General features: G+C 34.7%; 1 protein-coding gene across 1 annotated transcript in view; it reads left to right on the plus strand.

The window, feature by feature from the left end:
* The window catches only part of TBC1D32 (TBC1 domain family member 32), a 179136-nt gene that overhangs the window by 99609 nt on the left and 53572 nt on the right, over window positions 1–25955 (plus strand). Inside the window, exons 24-27 of the mRNA XM_082855382.1 lie at window positions 6473–6595; window positions 7921–8029; window positions 8779–8875; window positions 23608–23733. Coding sequence (XP_082711508.1) covers window positions 6473–6595; window positions 7921–8029; window positions 8779–8875; window positions 23608–23733 — 455 coding nt within the window. The remainder of the gene's footprint in view (window positions 1–6472; window positions 6596–7920; window positions 8030–8778; window positions 8876–23607; window positions 23734–25955) is intronic.

Below are 25955 nucleotides of genomic sequence, written 5' to 3' on the forward strand. Positions count from 1 at the left end.
CTTTATTTTTAATACTTTATCTGTCCATAAAAAACTGAAAATATACCATTAAAGCACTTATCCAGTAATGAATTTGGATTCATCTTGGATAATTGTTGATTTTCTTTGGAATACTTCTTGATATAACTAACTTTATGTTTGAAATAAGCAGCAGATTTTTTTCTTAACTTCGGGAAAGTTGGGTTGGGGCCAACAAAACTTAAACTTCACAATTGGTTACTTGTAAGCCTAATAATATGTAAGTTTTGAGACATGTTTTTATGGTCACTTTTCAAAAATTAATGGATATAAAATAATCTGCACACAACACTCCAATTCATTTTGTAAACCTAGCCTCATGGTTAGGCTAAAAAGATGGTCTTACTCAACTGGCTTTTTCTTCCATGTTTACTGTAGCTGCTAGCTTATACAAATATGCTGATATAATTAATGAAACATTAAGATCTGTTTATTAGATGATTACATGATTGAGTAGTAAATGGCACTCATTGTTATCAAGGCTTTTATGCATAATTATTATGCATTGTTAATATTTATGTAAATATTGTTTATGTAAATATTTATGTATGTAATATTTATGTAAATATTGTTAATATTTATGCATTGTTTTATTGGTGTTTTTGATTTGTTCATTTATTGCACACATGTTTATATTTCTTATAGATATAATGCTATACTTTTTCCCATTATCCACCCAAGCATGACACAAGTTTTTTATGAAATATTAAAAATATAAATCCTGCATAAAATATAAACATAAATTTAGCAAAGTGTTGTAGAATAAATGTCTACATAAAATCCCAGTCAAGTAAACAAAGAGAACTTACTAGTACTATGCATTTGTTGATCATGACTGCCTCCCATCTCCCTAATGGGTAACCACTATTCTGACTTTTATGGTATTTACTACTTTATTTTATATTTTTACTACTTAGTTATGTATTTCCAAAAAAATACATTTAATTTTGTTGCTTTTTGGGCTTTATTTTAGCGGTAGCATAGACTGTATACTCTGTGACATCTGACCTTTTATATGTAGCATTATGTTTCTAAGGTCAATATTCATTGCTATATGATATTCCATAGCATGAGTATACTGTGTTTTGTTTATATATTATGCTACTAGCAGACGTTTGAGATACTTATAGTTCTCTAGTTTGGGCTATTATAAACAACTACACGTGGAACATTAGCTACGTATCTCTGTGTGCATATATATATATACATAATTTTTTTGTGTGTTACAGAAAAGGTATCTAAATATTCAAAGGTATGTTTTTGAACTTCCTATTCTATTCAGTTGGATTTTGTTCATCCTTGTACAAATATTAGATTCTGTTAATTACTATAGCTTTATAATATGTTACAATAATTGATAGGGTGATTGTTCCCACTTGGTTCTTTTCCAAAAATATCGTGGCTACTTTTAGTCCTTTTTTTTCCATACAAATTTTAGAATCATCTTGTCACACAAATCAGCCCACTGGGATTTTAATTATCCTTGGATTGAATCTACAGATAAATAGTGAGTGAACTGACATCTTTATACTGAGTTTTCCAATCTGTAAACATTGTATATATCTCCATTTTATTTAAGTATTCTCTAATTACTCTCATTAGGACATTGGGGGTTTTTTCATAGGTCTTATATATCTTTTGTTAATTTAATATTTGTAGCCTTATGTTCCCCAGTATATACTACAGTATGTGGCAATATCACCCAGTGGTTTAAGAGCATGGACTCTGGAACCACATCATCAAAGTGATTTTAGACAAGATTTGTAACCTCTCTATGCCTCCATTTCTTTGTATGTGAAATGGAGACAGTAACTCTACTTTCCTTGGAGTTATTGTGAGACTAAATATGTCACATAAATTTAGGACGTGGTAAGCACCATATCTGAGATAAATGTCTGAGACTGTATAGATATACCAATTATTAATTCATTTAACTATTCTCCTTTAAATGCTTTTAGGTTGTTAGTGGAGCCATTTTGTTGAACTCTTACCACAAACTTTGTGGCTTAAAACATCACACACTTACCTCAGTTTCTCTCTACTTGGTTCTCTCTGCTTGGTTCCTTGTTCATAGTCTTACAAGGCTACAATCAAGGTGTCCGATGGGGCTGTGATCTCTTTTGAAGCTCAATCAGGAAAGTATCTGTTTCCAAACTCACAGATTTTTGGCAGAATGTAGTTCCTTATGGTTTTAGGACTGAGGGTCATGTTTTCTTGCTGCTTAGAGGCTAGAGCCCTTGCAGCTTTGTTAATTGAAGTCTGCCCTCAATTCTTAGAGGCTACCTGTAGTTCCTTGCCACATGGGTTTCTCCAGTATGGCTGCTTGCTTCTTCAAAGCCAGCAGAGTAGAGAGACTCCAGCGAGAATGGCATACTGTTCTTCAAACATGCCAGTCATGCTCTCAACCTTCAATCCCTTGCTGAAGCTGTTTGCTCTGCCTTGGAACGTTTATCCCTCAGATAGCTCCATGGCTTGTTTCTTCATTTCTTTTAGGTCTTTACTCAGGTGTCACCTTCTTGCTGAGGTCTTTCCTAACTACCTTATTTGAAATTGTGTACAGTGATCTATCCCCACTGCTCTCTTGTTACAACTCCTTATTCACTTCCCTGCTTTAGTTGTATCCATGCTGTGTTTTTGTTGTTGTTGTTGTTGTTCACTGTCCCCCTTCTCTAGTATTTAGCATTCCATAAAGACTGGGATTTTTGTGCATGTGTGTTCAGTGAGGTATCCTTGGCACTTAAAACAGTAATAGGCACTTAGTAGGTATTCAACCAATATTTCTTAAAATCAAGTAAATTGAATTTTATGTCATGGGGAAGGGTAGTTTCCAAATAAACAGTTTTATCATCTTCTGATAATGAGCATCATTATTTCCTCTCAGATAGCATTCCTCTTTTTCTTATCTTTTTTGCATTGGCTTAAACTTCTAAAACAATGCTAAATAATGGACAGTTTTGCTGTTTTCATGACCTTAATGGGAATGCTATTTTTTGGAGGACAGGGAGTAGAGAGTGGATGTTGAATCTTAGATTAAGTAGCTTTCAAGCATCTGGTCAGATGATTATATATTTTCTATTACATATAGATGTCATGAATTATATCAGGAGATGTTTCAATATTAAACTATCCTTTTCTTCCTGGAATGAACGGTGCTTGATCACAGTATGCTATTCTTTTAATTTACTGCTGGATCCAATTTGCTAAGCTTACATTATTGCTAGTATTTTTAGGATTTTAAAAGTCTTACATCATTTGTTAAAGTTTCTATTTACTCATTCTCTAATGAGAATTCGGTCCAGGCATGGATCTGCTTTCAGAGCTACTCTAATTCACCTTGGATCGTCTAATTGTCCATCTAGAGTCTATAGACTCCTCTTTTCAAATCATAAACTAGAGGATGTTGAGGTTGTTTTCATTACCTGTTCACTGATTTAGTAACCTAAAGAAAGTAGAAAGGTTACTAGGTCCTCCCTAAACCTTTATAACTTAAAGCCTTATTACCTAGTTGGTGACAACGTGATCCTTCTTATTTTTCTAACAAAACATCTGAAGTCATCCTTGGTATCTTTCTTCTTTTTGCTCCACATATTCCGTCCACCAGGAAATTCTGTCTGCCTTTGACATATTTTAAATTCCTCTATATATTTGCATCTGTTTGAATTTTCGTTTGTTTATTCATGCCATTACTACACTTTTAAAATTTTCACAGCTTTGTAACGTGTGTTACTATCTGGTGTTAGACCTCCTCCCAGTATTGCTTCATTGTCCTGCTGGTATTGAATGTTGCTGTGGGTATATCTGAGAACAGCTTGATTCCCTTCCCCCCAACACCAACTCTGTTAGTGACTTACCTTTTTCCCTGGATACCCCAGTGGTTCTTTCTCTAAGTCTAATAGCTCTGTCTCAGTGTTGACTCTTTTGGTTCAGTTTACCCTGGACATGCTGTCATGGTTGCTTTTCTCGTGGAATTTGACTAGTATCTCTAAAGATGTATCCTGTTAGGTTATTTCTGTTTTCTCTTCAAGAAATCAGTAGTTTAAATTCTTTATTTTCATTATGTTTTTCACACTCTCATTCTGTTCCCTGTATCATTTATTGTGCTTTTAGCAGCATCTGTTCTTTTTTGCTATTTCTAATTGTGCATTAATTTCTGTGACACTTTTGTTCTTCTGCTTCTTTCCTTAGCTCTGCCAGTTCATGTTTTATCTTTTCTGGTTGTTTTGCTGTTTCTCCCCTGTGCTTATACAGCTCTACTTTGTGCAAAGAGCTTATTGGAGACTACTGCTTTATTAAACTTTTCAGTTGAGAGGTAATTGCAATATAATATTCTGTAAGTTATACAACCTGTTGATTTGATACATTTATATAACTTAAAGAATTCACGGACAATTATTTGGTCGTAGTTTTGGAGTGTATAATGGCTGCCCTGTGTGTTTGTATTTGCCATCTGCTCATCCTGTTATTTCCTCCTTCTTCTTGGAGCACCTTTGTATGCGTCCTGTGGTATTTGTTTTTGGAGGAGTGTGAGTTCTTTCATCATCAGCTGTTTACATGAGGCTCGTGTTGAAGAGAAGTTATGATCATGTTCCCAGTTAGTTGAACTTTTTCTGTGGGCCTGAGTTTTCAGTCTGTGTATGTTTTTGTGTTGTCCCTGCCAATCTCACTATGCATGTAGTCAGTTTTAATTATTAATAATTGTCTCTATAACCTGTAACCAATAACTAATAATTGATTTGTCTGTGACTCCGTGTTCTACCTTGTTTCTTCTATTACTACGAACCGTAATAGGACCAGGGATCTTCCTGCCTCTGTCTTGTGTATCCTGTTTCCACTATTGTAAACAGAGAATTTCATCTGAGTATACTCCTCATTTCTGAAAATTTTGTTTTTATGAATTTTTTTGAGAAATTAATTCTGTTGTTTTTCATGGGCAGCCATGACATCCTTTCTCAGTCTCTTTCCTTCCCATAGTGGTCTTTGCCCAATTTTGATTGCCCTTGACTGTCCTTCAGCTCATTTTGTGGCTAAACATTTTTATGATCTTTTCCTTCCTTCTCAATCCTTGGGGTTATTTCTAGGCTGAGAAAAGGGAAATACCAACTTATACTACCATCTTTAAACTAGAAGTCTAAGTATTCTTTTCATTTTATCTAGCACAAATGTTCTCACTTTTATAAACTAAGTATGGAACATTTCTCTAAATTGATAGTAGATTTTCCCTTAGTTTTGGATAAATTTGGTTATTTTAGCCAGGTTCTGGGGAGTGATATTGAATTGCCATTTTTGACTGTTAAATGCATCCACCAAACATTTTTCTATTTATGGATGCTATTGACTAGATAAAACATGTGATTGCACCAAAATTTAAAAACTAAAAGATATACTGTGAGAAGTATATTCCCTTCAGTCTGTCAGATTCCAACCACCGCCCCCCACCCCGCCCAGCTAACAACTCTTACCAGTTTCTTTTTTGTCTTTAGAGAGGGATTCTGCGTAGAAACAAATATGTACTTAAATATGTATTCAAATGTTTCTCCATTTTGGTTCAAATGCTACCACTATGCACGTCTTGTGCCTCTTCTTTTTTACTTAACATACCTTGGAGATAGTTCCTGTGTGACTCAAAATGCATTCTCACAGTTTTTGGTTGAATCGTGATCAAAACAAAATCTTCACATTCATTTTATTTTTCTTTTAATTTATAACTTCCTTTATCCCCTCTTTTTTTATGTACATTTTTTTTTCCAGAAGAAATATATAATGTGTAGTATTCTCCAAATTCTGTGTTGACTGTTTCCCTCTTGTGGTGTCTTTTTACATATTTCTCTGAGCCTTGTATCAGTATAAACTGATAATGAGATATCTAGGATTGGTTAGTTTCAGGTTCTGTTTTTTTGGCAAGAATATTTTGTAGATGGTGCACTCACTGTACATCCTCTTGCATCACAATAGGAGCCTCATGATTTCTACTTTTAGTAATGTTAAGATAGATCATTGTGTTTTGGTGTTCTCAGCTTTATCTGACAATTACAAAGTTAGCCATTGACATTTCACCTAATAAATATTTCCTGGATTGGTAGCAAGATGATTCTGTCATTCCTTCTGTATTTAATTGAGTAAAAAGTGGTGGTAATTTGTAGTTTTTATAGATTTGCTAATGTTCCCTAATTAATTTTTAAATTAAGTATCAGTTGAGAATAAAATTTATTATTCCTAGATTTAGATAAATTTTTAAACTAGATTAGAAATAACCCATGGTCTTTAAATGATATTTCAATTAGAAAATTTTTTGAGGTCAATTATTCAAAATGATTAAAAACATATCTGAAATAACTACCTGATTTTTCTTACAAAATTTTTATTTCCATGTCTCTTGGTTTGAGACACCAAGAAAGTTTCTAAACTTTTAGGATATATTTTTGAAAATCTACTTTTATTGTTCCTTTTTATTTAGGTTATTAAGTGTGGTATGCTGTGATCTAGACACTCTTCTCCTATTGGAGGCTCGGTATCAAGTGTCTGAAATGTTACTAAATGCTCAAGAAGAAAATACCTTAGAGACCTCTGACAGTCACAGGTAAAAAATAATAATAATAATAAAATAATTAAGAGACAATAACAGCTTTCTTTACAGATGTTCTGTTGAGGCAGTAATTTTCTGTACAGTTTATTTAATGTTTTTCCATTATCTGAATTCAGTAGATTTAAATAAGAGTAAAAGGCAATAAAGCATAAATGTCACAGTTAAAAAGATTGTAGACAATGTTCTTGGAGACAGCTTACAGAGTACTACTTTCTAAGTTTCTGTTTAGTTTTTTGTTTTTTAGTTAAGTCCTAACTTTATTAAGTTGTATCAGCTTTAAATTCAGACTCATGTGAAAGATGACCCATTAAACAAAACGTTTGATTTTTGTGTCCCTTATAGAGGCAATTTTTACTTCATTCTCTTAATTATGTTAGTTCATAGTTATAAATTCTGATTATTGCAAAACGAGGTTATGGTAATATCTTGAAAACTTTTTTCTATTAATATGTCATACTTACCATTACCTTGATTCGGTTGACATATCTTGAACACACATTCAATAGCTGGCATTGTTTTTGTGTCTGTAATTTAAAAAAAGTGTGCCTCCACTCTAGCTAGACCTTGGAAAAATAGTACAGAATACCAGGCCACATTACTGAATACTCTAGGTTTGATATAGAAGGATAGTATTAACAGCTGCAGGAAGTGTGGAGCATACAAAGTGAAGAATTTGAATTAAGTCACTGGGTCTAGAACTTAAGGGAACTTTGGCTAAGAATGTGGTTTCCCTGGTGGCGCAGTGGTTAAGAATCTGCCTGCCAATGTAGGAGATACGGGTTCAAACCCTGGTCCGGGAAGATCCCACATGCCACGGAGCAACTAAGCCCGTGTGCCACAACTAGTGAACCTGCGAGCCACAACTACTGAAGCCTGCACGCCTAGAGCCTATGCTCCACAACAAGAGAAGCCACGGCAATGAGAAGCCCACGCAAGGCAGAGTAGCCCCGGCTCTCTACAACTAGAGAGAAAGCCTGCGCACAGCAACAAAGACCCAACGCAGCCAAAAATAAATAAAATGAATAAATTAAAAAATGTGATAGAATTGGTGTGGAAATAATGCACATCTTAATCCCATTTCTTTATAACATGTGACATTTATCAAGGAAATATTCTTAATCTCATTCATCTCATTATATGAATTATATCTCCAATTCTTTGCTCTGTAGCTAAGAAAGCTGTAAGATAAAAAGTGAATTTATTTTTCAGACTCTTCTATAGAAATTGTATTGCTTTTTTCTTCTACTTTCCACTGACATGATCTTAAAATAAAATCATATTCAATTAAGGCAGTAACAATTGATATATTTATTTTTCAGAGATTTTATAATTGATAGCTTATCAGTGGAGAGAAATCATGTTCTTGTTAGAATAAATCTTATTGGGGGGCCAATGGAACGAATTTTGCCTCCAAGGATACTAGAGAAGGTAAGTGGGGTAAAGAGGAGGGGGGAATGTTTTTCTGACATCTTGAAGCAAGGTAGCCAGCTCAAGTGACAATAAACAACTTCTGAATATCCACATCACAGAATTGAACTTTTGTTACTAGAAAAACTTTAGGATGCAAGTAAACACTTTCTAATGAAAATAGCATTCTTCAAGGCAAGGTGTCTTAAGTGGTAGTTTGTGTTGCAGAGTAGGATATTCTTTTATTAAAAACTTGTCATTTTCCTTGTGTGTCTTTGAACACATATTAAAATTTTTTCACTTTTAATATCTTTCCCCTTCATGATACCTGATTTTTATTAGATGACTAATTCTTATTGTGTTTCATTGGCTATATTGAGTACCTCTCGTTTCATCAGTATCCGTAGAGTTTGGTTTTCTCTTGAAGGGTTTTTTTGTTATTTTTACTGTTGTTTGTTGTTATATTTAAGTACTTCACTCCAAGAATGGTGAGCTAGAAATGATTGACAGCATAAGAGAAATAGTTTTGTGAGCAGTCTAGTTGCTACAACAAGTTATCATATTTGTCTTTAGTACTTATTTAATGTTGTTTCTATATTTCATTTTAGTTAGTATCCATTAGAGTGTTGAATTATAATGTCAGATAGCTTTTGGTTAGTTATGCTACAACTCTGGAATTTATGAAACAAAAGCCAATTTAAGTGATATTTCAGAAGGTCTTAAAATTTAATATTAAACTACTTCCTAAAGTCATCTGTCTTCTTTTTTAGGGTGATGATCCATATCCTTGGCCAATGTTTTCATCATACCCTTTACCAAACTGCTATTTGTCAGATGGTGTTACGAGAAATGCTGATCTGAAACAAGGTAAAACGTTTACCATCAAGTGCCATGTTTTACTGCTTTTTATTTTTGTTATAATTTGAAAAAAGATAAAGTATTATGAAGGGAGATTAATACTATTTTTCATTCAGCTCATATACCTGAATCCATATATGTCTGTTTCTTTGTAAGTTTTCATGATTTCACATGTTCCTTACTAAATGAATATTTGTATGACTCTGAATAGTTCTTATCAGAACCTTTTTTTTGCTTTAAAAAAGGGAATTAGTGATTTTCGATGAATTAATTCTCGATACATAGAACTTTATTCCACAGATTAATATTTTTTAATATCTGTGTGCCATACGTAAGTCCTGTGTGCTCAGGACTTAAAATATAAATGTTATATAAATATAATAAAATAAAAATTCTGATATTTATGACCTTTTAGGGAATACATTCAAGTAATTAGACAATTGTATGGTAGTACCGTGTGATAGGAACTAAATATATAGAAAAATGTGTAGCCTGCTAGGGTAGCACATAAGCAGATGCTCTTCCAAAGAGCACTGAGTTTAAACGTGAAGTAGGTGTTTTCTGGGTATTAGAAGAGCGTTTTTGACAGAGGAAACAGCAGTGAGACTAAAAGGAGCAAATTATATTAAGAAACATGAGTAGTTCAAGGATGTATGAGATTTGGACTGTGAGGACAAGTGACCAGAGATAAGTCTTAGGCAGGTAAGCCAAGTTCAGCCGTAAGACCAGGGTACCTCAAGTTCAGGTATTTAGACTTTATCATAAGAGCAATAAAAATTCAAGCAGTTTTTAGACTTGAGAATTCTAAGATGAAATATGAAGATTTTAAACCATTAATTTGAGAAGTTAAATCTTAATATCAATATGATCTCCTTGTACTATCAAACTTGCATTGGAAAGAAATAACGTATATAATTCATTTCATGTAGGTTAGATTCCACAGAGTGGTTGTTGAAAAATAAGAAATTTTTCTTCTATGTGAGGCTTCATAAGCCACTTACTTTTCCCGGTGTTTACTTGCCTTAAATCAATCAATAGAGGCCATCAATTGATACATGTTTTTATTTCTATCCAGTGTTTAAGATATACACTATGTATCTCACAATTGCATAGAGACAAATTTCTATTTGTTTTCTGTCTACCTAGGTTAGGGAAAGAGAATGTGAGGGATTTTTAAAAGTTTTTAATACTTGTCTTTTTAATACACTTTTAAAATTTTGCCGTATGTTTTTCTCGTGTGACCTAATTCAGAGATGTGGGAGCAATATTAAGTATTTTTCAAGAAGAAACTCTTAAAAGAATATCATTTGGGACTCTTACCACTGACTTGCATCTTTCAGTGAACCCAGTCTTTTATGTCTTCCTCTCCTACTTTCAGTCTTTTTAATCAGTCTTTATATGTTGTCATTCTGTCTTTAGGTTTCATTATGTATTCGCCTCCTCATTCCTTTATTCAACATGTTTCTTGGGTGCTGATTATCAGGTACTTCACTAAGCACCGGATATAAGATGATGTATAGCATATGATCTATTCTTCGTGCCTCAACCATTCAGCCCTTTTCCTTGTTACCATATAGCATCATTACCTTTGCTAAATTTCGCTTGGAAACAAATATATCTTTTCTTTTGAACAGCAAATTCATTCATTGTCAGTCTTTCTTTGTGACTGCCATATTAGATAGTTTGTTTCTTCAAAGTATAATAGTTTGATAAAAAATATATGCTTTATTTTAAAATGACCAAGGCAGACAAATCAGAAAGTAAGATTAAATGGATAGTTCCCTGAAAAGGAAAAAAAAAAAAAAAAAATCCATTCCTAGGAATCGGTGCTCAGAGGAGTATAATTTTTTTCCCTGCTCTACTCTTATAAGTGATTTAGAAAAGGGAGTAATAATAGCTTATCTGTCTAGCCCAGAAGATAACTGCAGAATGGTTATTAACCTCTAGTAAGCCTGTAATGCTGCCAGGCAGTCATATAGTGTGTCCACAGGTCCATTTACTCTCCTAGTCTCCTAGATGACTGTTTTCAAATATTCTCTTTCATCAAACCTTCCTAACCTCTTCCCAATCTTTCCTATCAGATGATAACTCTGTTCCCTTTTTTTTTTTAAACTGAGGAAATAGAAACAGTCAGCTTCCATGTGCTCCTGATACATGTCAGCTCACTCGGCTGCATCTGTGCCAATTTAGATTTTGTATTACTATGAATAAAACTGCAAATGTTAATTACAAAGTCCAGTTTCTCCATTTGTGCCCTGCATTCCATCCTCTTTTTTTGCAAAGATATTGCTTTTAACAGTTCTCCCTTTTTCTTTATTGCTTTTTTTGTGGGTGGGGGTTGGGTGTGGATCTCCACTATAGCTTTCCTACAGGCCAGCAAGCATGCTGTTAATTTTTCCATATTTAAAATATCTTCTTTTGAATTTACTTTCCCCTCTCTACAATCCCATTTCTGTCCTCCTCCTGCAAAATTCCTTGAAGGAGTTGTCTAATCTTAATATTGTAGTTATTCTCTTTCCATGCTCTCTTGAATCCACTTGAAAGCTAATCAGGCTTTCACTCTTACCATTCTACCCTGATTAAATCGACAGGTCAGATCTCATCCTCATCCTACTACACCCAGCATTAAAACTTAAAATGTTTGGGGCTTCCCTGGTGGCGCAATGGTTGAGAGCCCACCTGCCGATGCAGAGGATGCGTGGAGGTCCGGGAGGATCCCACATGCGGCGGGTCCGGGAGGATCCCACATGCGGCGGAGCAGCTGGGCCCGTGAGCCATGGCCACTGAGCCTGCGCGTCCAGAGCCTGTGCTCCGCAACGGGAGAGGCCACAACAGTGAGAGGCCCGTGTACCACAAAAAAAAAAAAAAACAAATAAAACTTAAAAATGTTTGATGCCTCTCTTTTTTGAAACATTTTCTTATTTGGCTTTCAGAAAGTACATTATCTAATTTTCTTCCCCCCTGCTGCATTTCTGGCAAATTCTTCATCTCTTTTGTTGGATCTTTCACATCTCTCCAACCTCTAAACTTTGGAGTGCCCCAGGTCTCAGTTCTTTTTTTCTTTTTGTCTGTACTTATTCTTTTGGGGATTTTGTCTAGTCTCATGACTAAGATACCATCCAGTACACTCTGATTTATATCTTAAACCCGTATTTCTGCTTGACTGTGTACTCGTATCAGTTTACTTGACATCTTTACTAGGACGGTTAATAAACATATCAAATTTAACACGTCTGAGATAAATTTCTGATACTTGGTATTCTTCCTCATTTCAAAAAGGACAACTTTATGCTTCCAGTTCTTTAGGCAATAAACCTGAAGGTTTTCTTTGACTCCTTCTGTCTTCATAACCCCACATCTAATGTGTCAGCAAATGCTCTTGATCCTTCATATCGGAAATAAAACCACTTTTCACTCCTCTACTACCACCCTCGTCTCTCACCTGTATTATTGTAGTAACCTGTTCAGTTTGTTTCCAACACAGCAGCCACAGGAATGGCTACTGAAATGTGGGTTGGATCATTTAACTCCTCTACTTGAAACCCTCTCATGACTCCACTATAGCCTACAAGGCCCAACTCATTTGTGCCTGCCTTTCTGTCACATGTTCTGTTTTAATTTATTACAATTTCAGTTTTCTTTATTTAACTTCATATTTTCCCACCATATTGGACAGCAACTTCTAGCTGCCTTTCTGTTTGTACCTAAAACACAAGTGTTTGAATAAGACATTATTCTCAATTTAACAGCAGTACCTAATACTTCCTCCTAATAGTGGTCCTGGCATTATTGTGGTTCTTGTTAAGCAGGAGAGAATGATCTAGGTACCAGTCAGTGGATAGCCAAAGAGGTACCTCAGGAAGCGATTTTGCATAGGTACGTACTGAGTCAAATATGAATCAAATATATGTCGTTCTGGTATTGCCGATGTATCACTCACCCTATACTCGTAGAAGAATGGCAGAAAATGGGAGAGGAAATCAGAAGCACGTCTGATTTTGATAGTACGTAAGAGAATACAGTGATGATATCTCTGTAACCTCAGTGAGAATAAGGGAGCCAAACGTATTTCTAGCAGATACAAGTCTAAATTGAAAGTAATGTTCCTGGTTAAACTGTTCAATGTTAAACATTAATTATGCATTTAAAAATACTGTTTAAGCAGGCTTCCCTGGTGGCGCAGTGGTTGAGAGTCCGCCTGCCGATGCGGGGGATGCGGGTTCATGCCCCGGTCCGGGAGGATCCCACATGCCACGGAGTGGTTGGGCCCGTGAGCCATGGCCGCTGGGCCTGTGCGTCCAGAGCCTGTGCTCCGCGACGGGAGAGGCCACAACAGTGAGAGGCCCGCGTACCGCAAAAAAAAAAAAAATACTGTTTAAACAATACTTTAAGATACAAATAGCTATTTTAAAAGCAAGCGTTCATATACTTGCTTTTTAGATTTAGAGGTAATAATTCACTGATTCTGATAGGTGTTATTCTAGTCATTTGCACTTCAATATTTGGGATATCATTTCATCGTTGTGGAAAAAATATCCCTGTAGTTGTGTGCACATGGTGACATTCACCTAATTTGTCTCCCAGCTTCTAGATTTATCCTTCTTGCTACACTTAGCATTTCCTCATCTGTTAAATTGCCTCTTGTTAGTTCCTTGGCATCGGTGTTAGCTATTAGATGATTTATCTTCATCTGTGAATAAGAATCTTGAGACATCATTTGGTTCAGTTATTTTTCTTTGTATTCATTTTTAGGGTCACCATATTAAAATGTAAAAGCCCTTTAAAAGCTGATTAATATTATTTATGTACATATGTCACATATGTGAACATACCCAAATCATCATACATAAAAATCTATTCCAAAATATCATCTCTCTGATATCTGAGAGTTGAGAAAAGTAGGAAGAAATGTGTTAGTATGGCAACTTATTGTTCCTGTGCAGAAGATAAGAAAGAGGGAAGGGGAGTCGGAGAAAGGAGAGTTTGTATGGTGGTTAAAACCAAGTACCTGTTAGCATGCACTACTAGAGATCAACTCATAATTCCTTTCCCATACGAAGCAGGAAGATTGTGAGATAGCAATCTGTTTTGTTTTGTTTTTGTTTTCCTAAGCTAAAATTAGATCTCCCAGGAGTTACAACATCTCTAGCCACTAGTATACGTTCCATTTTGATGTGTTCAGGATGGGTACTTCTTTCTCTAAGGAGGAAGGGAAATTCAGTACTTCCGTACTGGGAAATAAAAATAGGAGTTGGATAGTGTACTCTGGGTATTGAAAGCATCAGAGAGAAATATCTTAATAAAATGAAAACTAAGCTCTTCTTACTTCCCTTTCTAGCATCTTCCATTCACTTTATTTTTTATTTTATAATGTTTATTCAGGCTGAATTATAAAAATCAGCAGTCTAGATTATGCCTGTATCCTATATACCTTACTACTGTAGAATTTCTATCTTTATCAAGAAACTGTTTGGAAATATATTTACTTCGTTGGGGCTGGTGTCTTCAAAGTGGAGAGTAAGTTGGTGGTGGTGGTGGTTTTTGTTTGTTTTGTTGTTTGTTGTTGTTGGTCATTGCCTGTGTGTTTCTAGTATTCCTAACAGGGCCAACAGAGTAGCAGAAGCACAGCAATAACTCACAAGGTTACTGACTGCCAGGCCATTGGCAATGATTGCTATTCTTTGATCTTAGAAATTCACATGGCTGCTCATTGAAAGCTTCAAACATATTAGTAACTCCTGATGTAAGTAAACTTGAATGTTCCAAGAACTCCTCAGTAGTCACTCTTTACCCATACAAACCTCTGGAGGCCCTTCCTTTGTGCTGTCTAAGAAGTAAACAGAGTGAAAGCTAATAACAAATATGTTACTTTCCCATTCTTTCATCTTGCTTGTCTTTTACTTCATCTCTTGTCTTTTCTCTTTCTTATGGTAATTATCCTATATATTCTGCATCAATCATATAGGTCTTTGAAAAAATTTTTTTTTTTTTTTTTTTTTTTCGGTACGCAGGCCTCTCACTGTTGTGGCCTCTCCCGTTGCGGAGCACAAGCTCCGGACGCGCAGGCTCAGCGGCCATGGCTCACGGGCCCAGACACTCCGCGGCATGTGGGATCTTCCCAGACCGGGGCACGAACCCGTGTCCCCTGCATCGGCAGGCGGACTCTCAACCACTGCGCCACCAGGGAAGCCCTGAAAAATTTTTAAAACAGCTTCATTGAGATATAATTAACATACCATACAATTAACCCATATAAAGTATGCAATTGAGTGCTTTTTATTATATTCAGGTATGTGCAACCATCACCACAAATTTCAGAACATTTTCATCACCTCAAAAAGAAACCCAGTATCCTTGCTTTCCCCTCTTTCCTCACCCAGCTCTGAGCAGCCACAAATCTGTCTGTCTCTAGAGATTTCTCTAGTCTGAGCTTTCATATGAATGGAATAATATAGTATGCGGTATTTTGTGAAACAAACTTGGATTGTTTCCACCTTTTGGCTGTTATAATAATGCTGCTACAAACATTCCAGTACAAGTTTCTGAAAGCACCAAATCCTAGCCACTAGGCCACCAGGGAACTGCAGGTACAAGTTTCTGCATGAACATGTTTTCATTTCTCTAGAGTGTTATACCTAGGAGTGGAATTGCTGAATTATATGTTAACTCTGATAGTTTGAGAAACTGCCTCACTGTTTTCTAAAGCAGCTAAACCATTTTACATTCCCACCAACAGTGTATGAGAGTTGATGTTTTCCACATCTTCATTTGTTATCTGATATTTTTGATTCTAGCCATCCTACTGGGTGTGAAGTGCTATTTCCTTGTGGTTTGATTTGCATTTGCTTGCTGACTAATAATGTTGAGCATCTCCTCATGTTCTTTTTTTAAATTGAGGTATAGTTGATTTATAATATTATGTAAATTTTAGGTGTTCAACATAGTGATTCACAATTTTTAAAGATTATACTCCATTTATAGTTATTATAAAATATTGGCAATATTCCCTGTGTTGTACAGTATATCTTTGTAGCTTATTTATTTTATAGACAGTAGTTTGTACCTCTTAATCCCCTGTCCCTATCTTGTACCTCTCTGATTCCCTCTCCCCATCTCCCCACTGGTAACCACTAGTTTGTTTTCTGTATCTGTGAGTTGTTTCTTTTTTGTTGTATTCACTAGTTTGTTTTATTTTTTAGATTCCACATATAAGTGATACTCTTCATGTTCTTATTGGCCATTTGTATATCTTCCTTGGAGAGATGACTATGCAGATCCTGTGCCCATTTTTCAATTGGGTTATTTGTCTTTTTATTATTGTATTTTTTATATATTCTTAGTATAAGTCCCTTATCAAATATATGATTTAGAAACTTCTTTCATGCCTTAAAATACATTGTTTGTGCTTCTGGGCCTCTGCTCTTGATATTCCCTTTTCCTGGAATACTAATTCCTACTCTTCATTTGGGTAATTCCTTCTAAACCTTTTGAAGCTTAGTCTGAATGTTACTTCTTCATAGAAGTAATTTCCACATTATGTAAAATAGACTTCTTCCCTTGCTTCTCTCTCTGGCTCCCTGTTTATTTCTCTAACAGCACTTATAGTTTACCTATGAAGTTTACTTATGTATTTATTTTTTCACTGGCTGCTACTCTAGAATGTCACCTCCATGAACATTTTTGTCTAAAGTAGTAGGCAATAATAAATATTTATTGAATGAATGGGGGAATTAATATTGGATTTCTTCTCCCTTTATTTTTCTAATCATCAAACTCTGTCTTCCAAATCTTTGTCAGAGGACACTGGGAATTCCTTCTAGGCTAATCTGAAGTAAGTTTAGAAATTTTAATTTATACCTGGAATAACCTCTGATCTGACTCAGTTTTTAGAGAATGAATGGCTTTGCAGTTAGAAAGCTCCTTGAGCTAGACTTCTACATATATCATTCATGAAGGACTCACTTTTATTATTCTTATTTTATCATTTACAAAGTACTACTTTACCCATATATAGCACATGAAAGGTATGCATTGTTAGCATTACATCTCATTTTTTCACAGTTGAAAAAAAAACCAAAAAAATGCACAACCTTTATTCTGTGATTACATCCAATTTAATCTTTCATAGCTTTCAATGTCTTAACTCTACCACTTCCTCTACTGCATTTCTACTTATCTCATAGGAAATTGATTTTCTGACTGGCAAAAACATTCTGTTTCAAGTACTGTATAAAAGAGTAAGTTCCATGGTGATAATCATTCCCTTTAATGGAAAGCACAAAATAATGTTAAAATCGTTACTCTCAGATTATTCAGATATTGTAATTGGATATTTTTAGGTGACTTTACACATATATGAGAAAACAGGTCATTTTAAATCTTATATGAGAGATAAATCTCACTATGGTATCTTTTTTTTTCTTTTTGCCTCAACATGAAGTTGTTTTTCTTTCTACAAATTAAATGAGAAGAAGAGGGAGATTGTCATACAAAATTGAAATGAGTTCTAGATAGAACTTGCTTTTCACACTTTGTAATTTTTCAGCTCTGAGTGAACTTTGTATAAAATCTATGTTGAATCGTTAGATTCTATGTGTTGATCAAATGCTTACAAGGACCATGTGATGTTCTTAGGTGAAGATCAGGAATCTAAGTCACTGTATTAAATCTGTATTATTTGCATAGATTTGATACTTTATAAAGGCACAAGTGAACATTCAAACCATTGGCAATGTTTATTAAAACATATTATGTGTTAATATGTTGGGGGGTGGAAAAGGCTTTTTGCTAAGTATTTTTATATATGTCTACTTTGAATGTTTCATAGTTGGAGCCTACTGTTTATCGAAAGTTAATCATTGCAATGCATTTTGGTCAGTAAGAAAACAAATATGGATAAAGTTTCTAAATTAGAGATGGAGCTGTAGAACAACAGTACCATATTTTGTGTCTCTGGGGTTAATCAGTGTTGAGTGAATGAGCAATAAAGTTGATAGCTTTTGTAGTTACAGTCTTAGGATGCCAACATATTCTAGCTCTCAAGACATGCTGATGTTATTTTAAATTGTTTGCATTAAAAGATGTTGAAATTTAGCCTTTTCAACTACAAATACTGTTATTTTGCCATTAGAATAATATCCTTATTTTTAAAAGACAGTTTTCATTTCTCTATATTGATTTTGTTTACCAAATTTTTATTTTTATCTTACTGGGTTTAATTCTTTTTTTTTTTTTTTTTTTGCGGTACGCGGACCTCTCACTGCTGTGGCCTCTCCCGTTGCGGAGCACAGGCTCCGGACGCGCAGGCTCAGCGGCCATGGCTCACGGGCCTAGCTGCTCTGCGGCATGTGGGATCCTCCCGGACCAGGGCACGACTGGGTTTAATTCTTTATTCACTGATGCTGCTCCTTGCTGACACTTTGGTAATTTCTGTCTTTTCAGACATTAAGTTCATGCCCATGTCCCTATGAATTATCTTCATGTCTTTTTAAGTTACAAATGGGATGACAATCATTATATAATCCTAATAGTTAGATTCAAAATTGGAATATTATCTACATAGTAAGTAGAATTGAACTTAAGAGGAGAAAAGGGAGAATGAGATGACCTATAATGGCAACTACATTTTAATAAAAGAATGAAAATTGCCAAATTAACAAATGAGTAGACTAGGTTGCTTTTATTTCTAGTCTGATAAATTATGTAAGATTTAGGGTTACCACTCTTCCTCCAATCAACTAAAAATAGAATCCCATGGGAAAAATTGAAAGTGCTTTGAAAAATAATATGATATACATAAAATGTAATGCAACATGATGATGGGTATTCTGATTTTAAAAGCCTTTTTGTATTATGTCTTACACATATAGTCTATAAATATTTTTAGTGATGAATTCTCCCTTTTATTAAATATTTATCTAGGCCTTTATGTCAAGTCAGACACTTTTTCTTTTTTCTTTCTGTATTTCTAACCTTGGAATTAAAATTTATTTTCTGCAGGTAAAGGTAAATGGCTTTGATTTGGCATCATCCTGTTAACTGAGAATAGGGATATAAGATTATGGTTTCTTTCCAGTGTAGTAAATCTTGAGCTGCAGCTGTTGAGATACTTAGTTTAAAAATCAGAATAAGTTATTTACTTTTGAATGGTAAAACTCTTCATGTGCTTCTTACTTTCATGTTTGCAACAAACATGAATGGCAACCAGCAGAAATAGATCACCTGCTAGTTTAGGTGCAGGTAATAAGGGAAAACTAATTCCTTATTTTTTTTTAAAAAACTTTTCACTGATTTCTCTTATACATGCTTAATTATCACATATTAAAAGGAAAAGTGATATGATAATTCCAAAGTGAGGAATAATCTATATAACATATAGATGTCATGGGTTTAAGAACTCACAGTTCAAACAAAATAAAGACATGGAAGAATTTAGATACTCTCACATTTAGAAATGTAGGGAGAACTAATATTAAGCATCTGTCTAGTTGCTTCTTGGAGACCACTACAGAGTCTTCTTATTTATTGCATTAAGAGTAAGCTGGAATAACTGTATTAATCTACATGGAAAAAGAAAAGATAAGCAGAAAACACAAATTGGAAGCAAATATTTCACAAATGAGCTTCAGTCTAATAGAAAGAAGGGTGACTTTCCAAATTAAGCCTAGGAATCTGTTGCTAGTTAGTTTATGAAATCTTCCATTTATTTGTTTCTTTTGTAGCAGTTGTTTATGACATTCTGTATAAAATGGGCATTGAAAATGTCTGATATCCTTGGAAAGAAGTGCTAAAAGTTTTCTATATAGATTTTCTTTGCATTTATATTGAGCTTACATTTTTCCTCCCCTTGAAATTGAGGTTCTTTTTACATTATTTATAGTATAAGTATAATCTTTACTTCTGTATAATAGTCTTTTGAGAAATAAATTATACAATGTCATCAAGTATGAAAAGATTATGGTGCTTACCATAACAAAGAATTTCAGAGTCTAGGTATAAAATATTGACTCTAATTGAATGTTGTAAACATGAAACTTGATGATTTTCCTTTCTTCCATTTTGCTCCGTGGTAGTAAGTGCTTAATTGCTTGTTGCCAGAGGGAGCTGTCCTGTGCATTGTAGGATTTTTAGCAGCCTCCTGGTCTCTGCTCACTAGATGCCCATAGAACTCTCTCTTTGTACCCACCCCTCCCAGCTGTGACAGCCAGAAGTATCTATAGACAGTACTGAAATATGGGGAGCAAAACTTAGTATTTGAGAACTATAGCTATAGATTCGTTTTTCCATTCTAGCATTTCATACAAATAGAATCACATAGGATTTGTGCTTGCTTTCTTTAAGCATAATGGTTTTGAGATTCATCTAGTTTGTTACATGTACCACTTGGTTGTATCATTTTACTAAGTAGGATACCAGTGTAGATAACTATGATTTGGTTAAACATCAATTTTTGTTTGTATTTTCTTAAAATCCTCAAAAACAACTGCTTTAAAATTTTGGGCTGCTAATTGTATCACCTCAGTCCTTTCTGAGTCTTTGTATTAACTGATTTAACTACTGGTTATGAGTCGTTTTTTCCCCCTTTCTCATGTTAGTAATTTTTAATTGAATATTCAACATTATTAATTTTACATAGTTGAGTGCTAGATTTTGTTGTCTTTAAAGAGTAATGGACATTTTTGGGCATGCAGTCAAGTTACTCGTGGATCAGTTTGATCATTCAGGGCTTTCATTTTTTTGTTAGGGTAGGTGCAAAGTTGTCTTTATGGCTAATTTAACTCTGTTACTAAGGTGTGACTCTTCTGGTCTGTGGAACACTCTGGTAATTAAGGAGGACTCTTCACACTCTGTTTGGAACTTGGACATCTTCTAACCCTATGTATCCTCTGGGAATTGTTCATTTTACAGCTCTCAGCTGTTCTTTACCCAGTCTTGTGGAGCTTCACTCTTCAACTGCACAGCTGATTCTTTGCAACCAACTTGACAAAGACTTATACAGATTTCTGGAGTTCTTCCTTTGTTCATCCTCTTCAGTACTCTGATCCACAGATTTTAGTCTCCTCAGCCTCTCTGCAATTTGACTTCTGTCTCTTTAACTCAGCCAGACCTCCAGGGCATCCCCCTTCCTGCACAGTGATCTTGAAAGTGATTCAAGAAAAAAAACAGGGCCCAAGTGTAAAAGTTACCTCATTAGTTTCCCTTTTCTCAGACATGACGGTCCTGTACTGCCTATTGGCCAGTGTCTGAAAACTGTTTGGGTATATTTTACCCATTTTTCAAGTTGTTTATGGCAGGAAGGCAAGTCTGTTTCTAGTTCCTCCATCATGGCCAGAAGCAGGACTCTGGTTTTTATTTTTTTGTGTGTGATTATAAACATAGAAATTTTGGCAAACATGAAATTCTGTGTATCATTCATGCTTGTTCTACTCCCCAAATCACTGATTCAGAGTTACTGTATTCCTATGGTACCATTCCTTTGATTCCATTTCCCCTTGCCTCATTCTCCATGCCCAAGGGCTTTTGCTGGAGTAAGATTATTAGCCTCTCTCTGGACTTCCTCACTTATTCTGTACAAAGTTAGGAAAGAAGAATGTTTGGTAGGTGAATTTTGGAGAAGGAATGGAAAATCTTAGATTAGCCTACTTAAAGGCTGTATTTCCAAGTTAGCCTACCGTTTTATTTTTTCTGTTTTTAAAAAGTTTTTTTTAAGTTAGCCTATCTTTAGATTATACTCATACCTTTCCTAACAAGAGCAGTCAGGAGAGGCCTTTGGTTGTCTGTCATTGTCTGTAATTGAATATATTCAGTGCAGGGGAGATACTTGTAAGTCTATGTGGCAGGAGATCCAAGTTATGGTGCCTAATTTAGCTGTTATAGTACTAGCACTGATATTTTGAACTCCATTTATCTTCTCCTGTCTACTTTTCATTTGGTTCCAAATTTAGAGGGGGGGAATAAAGGAACTGTTTCCCTCAAACTTGGTAACATCACAGATACAAATTTTCAATAAACATATCAAATCACTAAACATTTTTAGCCGTGACGTTGCATATTGAAGAGCTCACGCTTCCACTGAGAGCTGAGGGAAACGATAACCAGAGGTTATGAGCATACAAAGTTGTCTCTCTAGGAGTCTTGCAGGCACTCTGTCTCCAGCTCAGCATTTGTTTATTGTCTCAAATCAAATTTCCAGGTACTAAATTGGGCCCTTTAGCCTTTCTACCAGTTGGTAGATTCAGATGCATACCACATTTGCTGCTTCAGAATTGTTTACACTCTAGTGCCTGTGCTCTTTTCCTTAGAATGAGATGAAAAAGCAAAATAGAATAGCAAATGTGAAAGGAGAGAGACAGGAGAGCAGGAGAGCAAGATGAGGCTGTAGAGCTGGAGGGAAGAGGCAAAAGATAACAGGATTTTTAAAAAGCAGGTAATTTATAGAAGAGCTGTATGGACATTCTCTATTTGAAGGAGATGGTGGTGGTTATAAAAGGCAGGCTTACACATGGATAGAAAGAATGACCCAGAAGGAAACATAGATGAAAAACAAACTGCATTTGTCTTTCCAGTCATGTGCCACTAGTGATTTTTTATAGCAGTATAACTGACTCTTAACAGTATTATATTAGTTTCAGGTATATCACATAGTGATTCAGTATTTTTATAGATTATGCCCCCTATAAAGTTTTTATAAGATATTGGCTACATTCTCTGTGCTGTAATTTTATCCTTGTGTCTTACTTTACACCTATGGGGGGTGGGGCAAGATCAGTGAAGGGGATTAAGAGGCACAAACCATTAGTGATTCTTAATAGGTTCTAGATAGTTTGTTCTTGGGAAATAAGTAATGTAGATATTCTAAATGGAAACTATAAAAATTCCATTTTAATGCTGTTCAGTTGTCTTTTACCTAACTTATATTGAGACGCATTTAACATTAATACTCTGCTGTTAATAATATAATTTTCAACAAAATTATCAGCTTTGATATTTCTTGTTTACAGGTTTTGAGAATCTTTATTAAAAATAATAATTTTCTCCTTTGACTAAATCAGTTTCATTTTTCTCTAGATAGTGCTTCTGATTGAGGCCATTTATGAAATATTACAGAATCACTCTGGTCTTGATACTTAAAGAGAATAGATTAGATTAGTACTAGATATCAGAATTATACACTCTTCCAACAAAACAGTTCTTTCTGGTTTATGTGTATATTAGTGTGCATATGTTTGGTATAATTATATACTCATGATGATTGTATGAAAGAATATGTCTGTAGCTTTGATATGAGAAGGTTTCTTAGTGAGCTAATTGTCAAATGTGGAAAGTTGAATAAATTATGATTTATATACTTAATCATATAATTTTATATATGATGACCATGAGGACTGTGTGAGGATATGTAGCTGCTTTTTTAGGACTAAATAAAACCAGTTTAGACCATTGGAATATGTATGTCTTTGTTGTTGTTGTTGTTGTTATATACACTTCTTATGTATGTCTTGATTATGCTCAATTATACTCCTATCTGTGTATATATAGTATATGCATACACACAGGCATACACACACACACACACATGCTTTATGACATGTAAGTTTCATGAGGGCAAGTGACCTTGTCTGTCTAGATAAAATAAAATACTTTTTCTGGAACTTGTAACTGTTTACATAATTAAGTTGAATACTTATTTTTCAGTGTATCTAACATGTTTTGTTAACATAACAAGTCATCTTTCTTATTAGACAATGATCTTGGCAAACTTCTATTGCACTTCAAAATGTCTGATAAGCAAACTGAGTGGATAGAAAACTGCCGAAGACAATTTTGCAAAATGATGAAGGCCAAACCTGATATAATCAGTGGAGGTGGTGAGTATGTTTTAATTTTTGTGAGTTTTCTGGCTTGAAGAGTATATTAGCAGAAGCTGTGTTTTCCTGAAGACTAGTACTGGCATATCATATCTAGAATACATGATGTTAATTCCAGAAGTCCATTGACTTCTGAGAAATTTGTGGTCCTGGAGAACAAAAATTAAAATTTGAGAAATTACTCAGCTTTCTTTTAGTACTGTTTCAGAGGCCTTGGAAGCTAAATCTACCTTTGCCTAGGTAACAGTTTGCTTGGTTTCACCAGCTTTCCCCTAGCTATACCATACTGCTATGTTTTTGGAACTTTATTGAATGTTTTGATATATTTTGAAACTCCGCCACATCTAGCCAAATAAATTTAGTGACTTTTAAGGAAATTTGGGTGTGTGGGTGTGGGGATAACTATGTTGTCTAACCAGCAAGCAAGTTGTTTTATGTTCAGATATTTATATGCGTGCATGCTTCCTAAAATTATCATGTTTTAATTAACATTATCTTAAATAAAGATAGTCTAAGAAAAAGTTCTAATGTCAATATAAGCTAGATTTCTTGAAAGCTATAATTTGAAAATGATTGTCCTCTTTATCAGCCATGCTTTATGGTTTTCATGTTTGTATCATTTGCTGTAAAATTAAAAATGGGAAATAAAAATAAGTTTATATTTTGTTGGAGAAATTATATTTTCAGGGAATATGATATATATGGGCAAGAAATCAAACATTATTCTCCAAAATTTTAGTGTAAAATGAGCAGTTCACCTGTTTCATATGCCCCCAAATATTTTAAAAATAGGTATTAGAAATATATATTTATCACTGGTTGCATAATAGAAAATATTTAAAATAGGTTTTGCAAATGCCAAAAGGTACAGAACAAAATGAGAAAGCAGCAGCTTGGAATATTGTTCAGTTTAAACACCCTAAGTAAAGGTGTAGTTTTCTGAGTTTCTCTCTTACAGGGATGGTGATAAGACAAGAGAGAAATCACCTGTTCAGTCCTATCCATGACTCTGAAACAACATAAACAAGTAGAACATTACCATTAAAACTGTGTTCTATTTGGAATCTTGGGGCACTTCCCACAAGATTTGACCTCAGTTCTACATTACTCTGATACCGTGTACACTGTTAGATTTTGAGCTACTTTCAAAAGTAGATCTTGACCTCTCTGCCCAGCAAGGTCTAGTAGGTTACACAAAACTCAGTTACTTTTAACAGCAACTTTAAAAGATAGTCTGCATTTTATGGATAAGGAAACAAAAGCCAGGAAATGTTAGATAACCAGCTCAGTTCACAGTGGCAGACCCAAGAAGTGAATTCAAGCAATCTGAATCCAAAACTCGTGCTTAGTATCAGTTTTCGATACTACCTCTTTGCACCTTCTCTTTACTACCTAATATTTTCCACGTGGGAGGCAAACAACATTTATTAAGTAAACCCAGGTGAGCGTAATACTGATTGAAATAGAAGATGATAAAAGTTTTTAATATCTCCAGTCTCATAGCATACTTGTTTTCTGTCTGTAAGCTAAGATGAACTAATTTGGGGGGTAAGCTGCAGAAATACTAAACAAATAAATGCTTTTGTAAGGCAGGCATGCTTATTTGTCTGTGTGCATGCACATGTACATCTGGCTCTATAATCTGGTTCAGCTTGGGTTTTTTTTTTTTTTAGACATCTTTATTGGAATATAATTGTTTTACAATGGTGTGTTAGTTTCTGCTTTATAACAAAGTGAATCACCTATATGTATGTGTATATACATGACTCTTTTTGAATTATGGTTTGCTCAGGGTGTATGCCCAGTAGTGGGATTGCTGGGTCGTATGGTAGTTTTATATTTAGTTCTTTAAGGAAGCTCCATACTGTTCTCCAGAGTGACTGTATCAATTTACATTTCTACCAGCAGTGAAAGAGGGTTCCCTTTTCTCCACACCCTCTCCAGTGTTTGTTGTTTGTAGATTTTTTTGATGATGGCCATTCTGACTGGTGTGAGGTGATACCTCATTGTGGTTTTGATTTGCATTTCTCTGATGATTAGTGGTGTTGAGCATCCTTTCCATGTGTCTGTTGGAAATCTGCATATCTTCTTTGGAGAGATATCTATTTAGGTCTTCTGTGCATTTTTGAATTGGGTTGTTGGCTTTTTTGATATTGAGCTGCATGAACTGCTTGTATATTTGGAGATTAATCCTTTGTCAGTTGCTTCATTTGCAAATATTT

Source organism: Leucopleurus acutus, assembly GCF_964270905.1.
Source record: "Leucopleurus acutus genome assembly, chromosome: 15".
Classification (NCBI taxonomy): domain Eukaryota; kingdom Metazoa; phylum Chordata; class Mammalia; order Artiodactyla; family Delphinidae; genus Leucopleurus; species Leucopleurus acutus.